General features: G+C 35.6%; 2 protein-coding genes across 5 annotated transcripts; both read right to left on the minus strand.

Annotated features, from left to right (window-relative positions):
- Positions 1-184: 184 nt before the first annotated feature.
- Positions 185-1,043, minus strand: LOC141671340 (uncharacterized). Its single transcript, XM_074477544.1, has one exon. The coding sequence runs from the start codon at positions 896-898 to the stop codon at positions 413-415; it is 486 nt and encodes a 161-aa protein (XP_074333645.1). The 5' UTR covers positions 899-1,043; the 3' UTR covers positions 185-412.
- A 1,212-nt stretch (positions 1,044-2,255) lies between these two features.
- Positions 2,256-10,279, minus strand: LOC141675192 (auxin response factor 1-like). Of its 4 annotated transcripts, none has more exons than XM_074481906.1 (18): positions 10,205-10,279; positions 10,061-10,127; positions 9,875-9,910; positions 9,155-9,344; positions 8,893-9,071; positions 7,805-7,920; positions 7,198-7,293; positions 6,983-7,039; positions 6,720-6,872; positions 6,511-6,595; positions 6,217-6,307; positions 5,959-6,123; positions 5,286-5,405; positions 5,130-5,205; positions 4,604-4,769; positions 4,035-4,525; positions 3,511-3,701; positions 2,256-3,017 (listed from the first exon to the last, which is right to left on the minus strand). In XM_074481906.1, exons 5-18 carry the CDS (start codon positions 8,933-8,935, stop codon positions 2,846-2,848), a joined length of 2,022 nt encoding a protein of 673 aa, XP_074338007.1. In that variant the 5' UTR covers positions 8,936-9,071; positions 9,155-9,344; positions 9,875-9,910; positions 10,061-10,127; positions 10,205-10,279; the 3' UTR covers positions 2,256-2,845. The 4 variants fall into 4 exon arrangements, with proteins under 4 accessions (XP_074338007.1, XP_074338008.1, XP_074338005.1 ...); XM_074481907.1 differs by adding an exon at positions 8,705-8,770 and having other exon boundaries at positions 8,893-9,344; positions 10,205-10,278; XM_074481904.1 differs by having other exon boundaries at positions 8,893-9,344.
- Between the last annotated feature and the right edge of the window lie 665 nt (positions 10,280-10,944).

A 10,944-nucleotide genomic window follows, 5' to 3' on the forward strand; every position in this document is an offset into this window, starting at 1 on the left:
AAGCTGTACTTTGTCCACAAATTCCTTGAGATTTTTCAGGGGTGCAGTGATGTTCATGCCTAAAATGCTGTAGTTGTGCTTCAATAAATTTCTTTTTGCTAATCGAAGACCCCTCAATGGATTTAGGAATAATCTGTGAGTGATGTGACGTTAAATTTCAATCCCTGACTACTCAAAAATCATGTAATCTAATTCCAATCTTATAATTTGGTGCTAAAAATTATAACATCACAGAGAAAGGTAGATACATCTGAATTAAACTAGAACTTTACGAATGTAATACAAGAATATTTAAATATTTAAATTGATGAATGACAACCGATCAACACCGGCAAAACATTGTTCAGACCTTAAATTCTCTATATTGGTATTGTTTCTCTAAATGTCATTACATGACTTGATCAAGGACAATTCAGTATGCTTCTTTAATGCGAAAACAGGGACAAGCAACGCGGACCAGATGCTTCCCAACGTTAAACACACATCCGAAAACTCCTAAAGATCTTTCTCTTGTCGTCGTCGGCACAACAGGCATTCCATAAACAGGATTCGGAAGCATATATTGCTGATAAGAAGAGCCTGTACTAGTGACAGGTAATGTTGGAAGCAATGGCTTTATTTCAGGATCAACATCATTCTCTTCGGAAGGAAAAGCATATCCAAAATCATTTGAAGGATGTCCCGAGAATGTATGATAGTTCACTGAGGCCGCGTAACTGGCCTCTTGGACTTGATCATAGTATGGTGGCAGTGGTGGAGCAGAAGGCTGAAACTGAAACTGATGGTTGTGGCAACAGCAGTGGGCATTTGCAGGTGGATTTTCCACGAAACTTGTCTTCTTTTTCTTCTTCTTTCTTGACCAGAACTTGAGTTTCTTCATGTTTTTTATCACCTTCATTGTAGGGATGAAATCTGGAGTGTCAAGGGAAATGATGTGTATGAAGAATATTTTTAAGTTAATTAGGTAATTACTATTCTAGGATCGTTTTATTTTTGGTAGCTTACTTTTAGATATTATGACCGTTATGTTTTGGACCCCTGCACAACCACATCCCTCTTTCTACCTACACTTTTCTTGCCTTTATATAATTATTAGTTACCCACTGAGGATAATAACTCAATTAAGATTTTAATGGATCTCTCCTGGATATCAAATATTTTGTGTATTTAATTTTAATGTAAATTAATTACTAAGAAACTTAGATTTTAATGCATACATGATATCCAACTCTGTTATTCTTTTTAAATAATTAAATATATTTGTGTACATATAAATGCATTCAATTTATCGTTAAAACAATCATTTGTTAGATTTAATACCATTTTCGGGTTTTTTTTAATCCGTATTTAATTTGAAAGCAGTCAACCCTATTAATTCCATGTTAAAGATAAGATTACCTACAACTTTAAATAGCTCAAGAATTAATTTAAAAAATATTTTGAATAGTAAAATTTTGTTCCCTTAAAACGACAATAAATAATTTCAAATATATGCATTCCCCCATCGTATCCATTAGTAAATTTTCTTTAATTTTCTATATGAATATTGTTATTAAAAAAATTAATATCTGTTGGTTATATAGCAAATGGTGAACTCAAATACTCACTTCATCCTAATTTATCCGTCTTGTTTGATTTTTTACAGTCAAATCAACCGTAAATTAAAACTTGTTCTTCCATTAATTTAAAAAACTAGGAGATGAATATTAAAGTATATTTTGTATACTTTCCAATGATATATATTTTAATTGTTTTATAACTAGGAATATATGACATTTTGAGCTGAGGGAATATTAGATTTTAAAGTTTGGTTTATATAAACCCACCACTTTATCAGAAATCTTAAACTTGGGAATTATTTAATGATGATCCCCAAGTCTCCGATTATCTGAATTACCTGAAACTTTCTATAACCACATTGTTTATTGCTTTTCCAAATTATGCTGCTTACTCTGGTGGCTATTGGGTAGCAAAACCACTATACATAAGATATTGGTTTGTACATTATCTGCATGTTTTGAAATTTACAAATATTATAAATGCCAAAAAAAAAAAAAAATCAGTTTGCAGCTAACCTGTCACAAATGGCAGAAAAAAAAATCATTCCGTCAGATGAAAAGATACCACCGCCAGGCACACTTCTGACGTGTTTGATACAAACCACCAGGCACACTTCTAATGTGTTTGATGAAGCAGGCACTCAAGGTCATCGGCAACGGCAGTATAACTATTGATACCCGATTGAGTTTGATGGATGTTATAAGGTTTATTGTAAGGATGCAAGTTCGGTAGTTTATACAAGATTCAGAAAGGAAAATGAACAGCAACCCAAGTAACTTAACACCGAAGCTGTTAGTTCACACTACTAATTTGTTTGGATGCTTCAATGCATACCAAAACATGACATTACAATACACATATACCTTATACTTTATATACATAATAAGCTGCACTAATCTTGTCATTTTGCGTACAATAAAGACATTACACCCACAAAATACTAACCAGTGACATTAGGGTAAAATGCTCCTCAACACGGTAACTTCAACTGAGCGTCCATCGCTTTATGGACTATGATTCTCTTGATGAAAACATGACAAAAGGATAATATTACTGAAAGAGTCATCCTTAGGGCACCTGTTCACCAAAAAACTACATGGGACTTACACAACTGTCCTTGTACCTTCAAAAAACTACAGATCTCATGTGGTGCCACTTGACCAGCTGTTCCAGCAGATTCTAATGAATAGCATTACTCACTGCTTGAAACAATATCACAGATGGTTATCTTCCCCAAAAGTCCTGGCCCAAAATTGTTTCCTGCTTTCTCGTAAGCACAGGCACCTCAGCAACTGGGTCCAGCATTTGATGACTGCTCCTCAGTTCCAATGTCAGAATCTGGAACTATCTTGTCCGGTCTAGCTTCTTCACTGACCAAATGTTTAATCTTGGGTGATAGACACTTTACTTCCTCAGTGGTATATATAGAAATCTTCCTCGCCATGCTACAGAATTCACTGTAATATAACCAAGAGTGGCAACTAGAGAAGTCAGAATGCATATTCTACACTGTAAATATTTAGAGGTCCTAGTCAACAGCATCGAATAGATTCTAGAGTAAATTTACATTAAGAATAAAAGACCATACAAAGAATTTAACAGGGCATGAGTTGTGCCACACCCCTTGGTAACAGGCATCGATACCATGTAAGAAAGTGAACTCAATATTGGAAATAATTTCTTGCGTTGTGAATTATTAGGTCAAAGCTGCATCTGATAATACATCTAAGCTAATCAGAAAAGGCAGATCAAACTTATACATTGCAGAAAAAAATAACTTGACAAGCGTTATCCAGATGCTTAAGCAATCATGCATGACTACCCCGGTAGTTGCGCAAAAATAGGGAAACTGATACATGGTCAAGATGTGTTCTAAAAGGCAGAAAACTAGAGAGTTATAAAACATGGAAATAAGATTACTAGGTGCGAAAAAGGTTATATTGACTTAACTGCCAAGGATCATCGCCAACCATCATCATGTCATTCTCGTCATCAGTGTAAACAACCTTCCATCTCTTTGCTGGCCCACACAGTTCACCTTCAATCTCAAACATCTCTTCCAGTTTCCTCCGAAGATCACCGTAACCATTGAACCGAGTCAAATCTACTGCCCTTCCAACAGCAATTCCTTGCATGTGAACCTGTGAAGTTTATATATACACTTAATGCCTCTAAAAACATATAGCATTTCAAACAAAGTAATCACCAATGATGCTAATATCAGAACTCATACTCGTACAGCTGTAGTTGTCACTTTCTAATTTCGAGGCATACTCTCTCCCAAAAAAAGGTAAAAGAAAATGAGAAGAAATAAAATTTATAGCATGAGCAGCATAAAGTGCAGGCATGTGCAAGTTTCATAGCATAAAAGGAGACACTATTGGATTTGGCCTCAAAAATTTTAAGAACATTCCAAAGTACAGCCCGCAGAGCGCATACATAAAACAGAAAAGCTTTTAAATAGTAAAAGATACCTTGGTGCAACTCCGTGTTTGTTTATGCGACTCCTGTGGGGTTCTTGGACATGACTTCTCAATATCACAGCTAACTGAGGGATGATCCAACAGATTAACATCGGACGGTATTGATTGCTGGTCAGATTCAGCATCCAAAGATAGTATGGGCTGATCTTCAACTGCAGCTCCAGAGACAACCATAGGCAAAAATTTATCTGTGTTGTGGTCAAGTAACTCGATTCCAAATAGCCTGTAACCATTTCCCTGTCTATTTTCACTGGTATCCTTGCTAAGAAGAGAAGCAAGAGAGTCTTTGCCAGCTTCAGCTTGGTTAGACCAATGCATTGACTTGCTAGAAGCCAGAGACATGGGACCATTATCATTGTAGCTGATAGAGCTGTCCTTGCAGCTAGAAGAGAATTTGGGAGATAAAAAGAGGTCTGGCACTCGAGATGAATCACAATATCCACCAAAAGTTGGAGGCTGTTCTGCAGGGGGTTTCCACATTCCTATGGAAGGGAAAAATTCTTAGGAAATCAACACAACACAAATACATGCAATGATCTTATTGGCCATTCAATTCATACCAAGAGCAGAGAGATCTGGCATTTGTGCAGGTAAAGTCGGTGGTCGAGGCCGCTTGTTTCTTACTGGAGGTTGGGAATTTGATGGAGCAGTTGCAACAAGTGGCTCTAGTTCCCACGAAGAAACTCTATCTGGTCGCAAAATTGATGAAGGTTCATCCCATTGAACCTAAAATTCATAACCGAAATCATTCAAATGTTTAAAATCAGCTATAATACAAAAATGAAAAGGCAAAAAGACGGCATCTAGGAAGCAAGGGAAAGAGACAGATGAGGACCCTGGTAGTAGATGGAAGAATAATATGTGCTAACATGTCAGCAAGCACAGAGCCTTTTACTTTTCTTCTTTTTTCCTTGATATATGCTTACTACTACGTTTTGACTCTTGTCCAATCATGGTGGGTAAAACTAGTGGAACTTAGTTACTAGCAAATCAATAGCTTCAATACTAGAGACTTGGGTTAAATATGTAACAAAAAGCTGCAATAAGGGATCACCCAATCTCACACAAGAAGTTAAGCAAACTCACCTTTAGGGATCTCCATTCAGAATCATCCCATCTTGATGCTGCATTGCCACCAACACCAACTATTGTTCCACTAAACCTGTAAGACTTGTTTAATTACACCGCCTATTACAGCTCCTGAACCCACAAAATAGAAAACGGCTACTGTTTTGTATTTACCTTCTTTCAGGAACTTCCTCACCCTCAAATCGCATCTTAAACCTCATACCAACAAAAAGCTTGTGACTTCGAGCTTCGAGGTATTTGTTCAGAGTTACAATAAACTCAGATCGGCTTGTTCTGACCACAAAAATAGCTAGATTAGCGAAATGAATTTATTAACAGTCCAGCACAGCATCTCATTGTAACTAACCATTTGGACAAAAATGAAAGGAAAAAAAACTGTCTAGCTAATTCAGCTAAGAAGATGCTCAACATCAAGAGGCGTGGAGAAAGGACTGTTAAAGAAATTACTAAAACTGATGCTATACTGTTTGTTAGGAAACCATAAATGCTCTTTGTTCTTTCTTTCCAACGAAAACAGTGGGAATGGAAAAAGGGTCATAAAACTAATCCATCCATCAAAGATATAAACAGTCAACGTCTGCCTGTCACTACCTTTCTAGCACATTCCTCCATTCACTGCCATGTGAGTCTAGAGATTTTAGAATAATTATAGAAGATAGGCCTTCTGACACTAACATGATAACTGCGAGTTTAAAACTATTACAACTTCACAAGGAAGAAAAACACATCTCATGGATTGATATTCAATTCTTAAAATGTTAAGAGTCAGTAATGTGCAAGATCCCAAAAAATACCATCTAGCAAGAACAAAAGTTGGTAGAAAAACCTTGGTTTATAGAAAACAGAAAAAAAGGTTCCAGTTGCAATTGCATGAGATGCAGTAGCAAGAACACCCAGATGCATGCTGTGGCTAGATATAACAGAAGATGGCATATTGTTTAGTTGTCTCATATGCCTCCTCACACCAACACGTAGCTCCCCACTTTCACCCCTGAGAATTTTTTTCTTTTGTTAAATTGATGTAGATACACATAATTATGCTATGACAAAGATAACGTTCAAATGTAAAAGTCTAATTGCTTGCCTTAAAAAGATAAAAGCATCACCAGCAACCAGCTTCTTTGCACTAACAAAGACACTCCACCCAGTGGTCAGTAAATGACGCCGGGGTTGCCCTGAAAGTTATAACTCTAAAAATTTAAGGTAAAAGAACATTGCAATAACAACATTATGGTCATGGTAATCAAGGCTTCCATTACAGGCTACTGGAGCAAAAATCCACTCAACTTCTAGTAAATCCCGCCCTATACTAATTAAAGGAAGTAACCCATAAATTTAGTAATTTTTTGTCCAACATATAGGAGAACGGAGCCCTCACCTCGAAATATGTGCCGAAAATGCCACTCACTACCATGAAGATCAGTAGCAACCAGTTCTTGCCAGGGTGGTTGTTGGGTCATATCCTGTAAAAAACAAAAATACAAATTATGACTTGGTCCTAAAAACACCTGCAGGAATTAATTTTACTTGGTAACAGTTTGAATGCACTACTTTTTACACGGTTAATAATTATATATTAAAGCTTACCAACGGGGGCAAACAGTCATCTGCATGCCTCCGAAGAACAGAAAATCCACCATGGGTGCTTGTGTCTGAGGCTGTGAGCGTCTTGCAAAATGAATGGACAGCGCATTTAGGAGGTTCTGGGAGTGGAGGATCTGGGCTACCAACCTCACCTTGCTGTTTCAGATGACAAAAGACGAAGACATAATTATAAGAAACCCAAACCAAACAACTGGATCTTGGTACAGTCGAGTTGTACAATGAATAATTTATGATAAAAAACTCACATCTTTTTCAGGTAGCAATGTTATCTGTGCATAAACCTCATCCGATTCTGGTTCAGCCTGCAATATGATTCAAGTATGGACATATAAGTCGAGGAAGACATAGATCGGCACACCATTCCACCAGCCTCAGGGCAGACTGATAGGAAATGCCAAGAAAGAAGAATATTTAAATGAGATTGCATAACTGATCAAGAGTCAATACTATAAGGACTCACTCGTAGCTGAACATTCACGACTTTGCAGAGTATTTTAGCAGGTAAGTTGAACGAAGGGAGTTGCTGATCCGAAACCTGATGTGTTGATGCTTCAAGCTGCAGGAAGAGTGAAGAATCAATAAACTTGCTTAAACAGAAGAAGAATAACAGATCTAATCATGAGATGGATCCCATCTGAATCTGTCTCTTATTTCAGGGTAAATCAAATTTCAGATTAGAAGACATATATATGTAAGAAGTCACTGATATCATAGTGGAGACAACTGAAGTGAGAATAAAACAAGATTTTGTTATTGAGATCATTAATGTGGAAAAATGAAGGCATACACACAAAGGGCAGTATTTGGGCATTATGTTATTGTTCTAGAATTTTGGCATATTAAACAATACTGTACAGGATTTTGTAACAAAAAGTTCAAGGAAGAACCACTTTTGGATATGTAATTGTTTCAACTTACAAGCAATACTACATATGGTGAGTGAATAGTGAAAATACACTAGTTCCCGAAAGTACACAAAATAGCCATCACTGTAGAATTTTAGATTTTAAGCAGAGACATTACGGATAAGTATAAGAACAGAAGAAAAGGACCAACAGTCTCCGTACCTGTTCCATATGACCTTGCAGAAAGTAATAAACTCGCTCTCCTTCACGAGGAACAGTGACAAGGGGTCCAGCACAGGCATGCCACAATTCCTTGAACAAAGCATCATTTGGGGCTCCTGCATAGTACAATCGTGTGAGATTTATACTACAATAATAAAAGGACCAAAGTCATGTGTATAAAGTGGAAGGGGTACTATATTACTCTTTTACCAAGAAAAGCAAGATGGAATTTAGATAAAACAGACATGTAAAGTTTATTACTAAGTAGTTGAAGAAAGAAGAAAGAAGAAAGAAGAAGTCGAACTGATTATAGAATTTTGAAAGTCTTGGACAGATCTAGAGTTCTTTCTAAATCCTTCCCAGTTCTAAGTCCTACGGAGCAGAAGAATAGATTAAATTATCCTGGTAGGCTGGTACCCAAGTAGATATTTAAATCAAATTTGAAAGTGCTGCATAACTGATATAGGAACTTGGAAATGTCTAAACCTACAACATTGATAAACCCAAACAAACCAATTAAAAAGAAAATTCTACATGATATTGGAAAAGTTGAAGAAGAGGTTTTCAATCTTTGATTTATAAGGCTTAAATGTACTGTAGTTAATTTCCTGTAAAAGGAACATGGTCTATAGGGTCATTAATACCATGATTTCATGAACACCATGGTTTACTCAAATAGCAGTCATTGTCACACACACACACACACACAAAATACATAAGTATAGCCTTATACGGCAATCTATTGTATATTGTCACAGACACACAGAACATAAGTATAGCCTAATAACGGCCATCTATTGCATATCAAACAAAACACACAAACAAATAGGCTGATACTAAAATTCAAAGCTTCGAGATCACTGAAACAGAAAGATGAGGGAGATAAAGAAATAGAACTACATTTTTGCAATATGGAGCACTGTGAGATTGAAGATGAAGAAGTGCATCTAACAAACAAGCATGTACCTACATAATAGATAGAATTTACGAATTTACCCACAAAGTCTCTTTTCCAGTACCATAAACTGATTTCGACCAACCAAAAACAGTAAACATTGATGTCGTATGAGGGAATAAGAAGCTCAAACCTGAGCAACCCTGTCCAGGGAAATTATTAGCAACGTGGGCCATGATAATACCACCGTGAAACAGTCGGTGTGAGTTCACAATCTAAACTTTCAATCCTCAGATCTGCCACTCAGTATGTGATCAACTTTTCCACAAGAAGATTACCAATCTTTGTTAATATGACCACACCACAACCGAGCTATATATGATAACTGATCAGGCTTTCGAAAATATAACTAGGAGGCTAGACAAAGCGTTTATACACTAGTAAAAACCCCTTACACAAGTATGACGTTGTTCTCTCCTTTCTACCCTTAAATGCAGCAAAAAAGTTTTGGCTCTACTCGAGGACTTTAACGTCTTTGTAGTCCGAATACGCAAGATCACCCAAAAAGCATGAACAACTTCACACAATGCACAATATCCTCCTAACCCTCCTTATCTTTAACCTTAAAATTCGGATCGATATTATCTGCAAAGTAGAAACAATCACATGTTTGACACACTAGCAAAAAAGCTACCACCTTTTGTCTACTATTAAACAAACAAACTCAAACTTAAATCACGCATCACACCACCGAAACCAACAACACATATTTCCGCCTGTTTTCGGACTCAGAAACATCAAACTTCCCAATACCACCTTCACTAAACTAACTAAAACCCATCATAAAAACTGAAATCACTAACCAAATTCACTTGATCCATACCAATAAAATCCCAAATTTTCAATAACAAAAACAAACAAACAAACACAATATTCAACTAATTCACATTTTTTTCTAATCATCTAATTTAACAAAACAAAAATACCCGATATTAATTATCACAAAAAACTTAACAATCATCTAATCAATTCCAAAAATTAGGGATCTAGAATTTAACAAAAATTTCACTAATAATACAACTTTAATAACATCATCTCCTTACAAATACACATAAAAACACAAAAATGCATTAATCGAACATAAACAAGACTAAAATGAACTTTAAACTACTCACCAACTAAAATTGGGGATCAATCTGAGCTGCAAAACCCTAGAAAAAAATCACCATTTGCAAATTAAACACAATCAGAACAAAGATAGAAACTTTATGAGTTCAAAGTAAAGAAGTATAATTTAATTTAAGATATAATTGTAATAATTATGGTTTTTAAAGAAAAAAAGAGGGAAGAAAGAGAGATACAGATGAGGGGAATATATAGATACAGATCGGTGATGGTGTTTGCCTGGTGGAAGCCGACACGACCCCCCTGCAATTAATTTTCATGATTTTTAGTATAATCTTTACTTTATAATTTATAAATATTATTTAATTTATTAATTGTACCGAGCTAGCTTTTCTCTATGTGAATGTGGAGTAGGGACAGTATGTGTAATGTAACTGAACTGCATTTCTTAAAAATTACATGCATTCCTAAACTATGGTTTTTAAGGCTTTTGTTTTTAGCTTCCGGTGCCTGCCATCTTGAAGCTCCGAAAAAAATGGAGTAATATGTAAGAATCCAAAATTTACGTCACTGTAATTCATTGATTGAACTCTTGTACCCTTTAAGTGAGAGATGTGTCTCTGTCATGGATTGGTAAAAAAAATATTATCCATTTCAATCAAGTAAACATAATGGACTGAAGCTTAAGTAATTATTTACATTAATTAATATTAGTTAGGTTGAAATTTCATGATTGAAATTGTTTCAGAGTACTTAAATAATATAAATGTACTATGTATATTTGTATTTATAAAGACGGACGATTTAATTTATTTTTTATTTGCTTGATTCGATAATTGTCGTATATTTTTTTATTATTGAATTATTTCTACTATTTCAAAAAAAAATACAACTGAATTATCCAGTAAATAAAAATATAATTTTCTGATCCACTAGTGAGTAAGTTGTGCTGAAAATGTTTTATTTGAGATGCGGAGCCACACAAATTCAGTTCGAAAAAGATTATTCGGTATCGGTTTAATCCGATGTTTTGCATGGTTGTGTAAATTATTGGTAACGTGCATATGGGCGGAGGTGGGTTCGGGGTATGGATACAACATAAAAATGTGGCAAAAGAAGA

This window comes from Apium graveolens, chromosome 7, assembly GCF_009905375.1.
Source record: "Apium graveolens cultivar Ventura chromosome 7, ASM990537v1, whole genome shotgun sequence".
NCBI classification, from domain to species: domain Eukaryota; kingdom Viridiplantae; phylum Streptophyta; class Magnoliopsida; order Apiales; family Apiaceae; genus Apium; species Apium graveolens.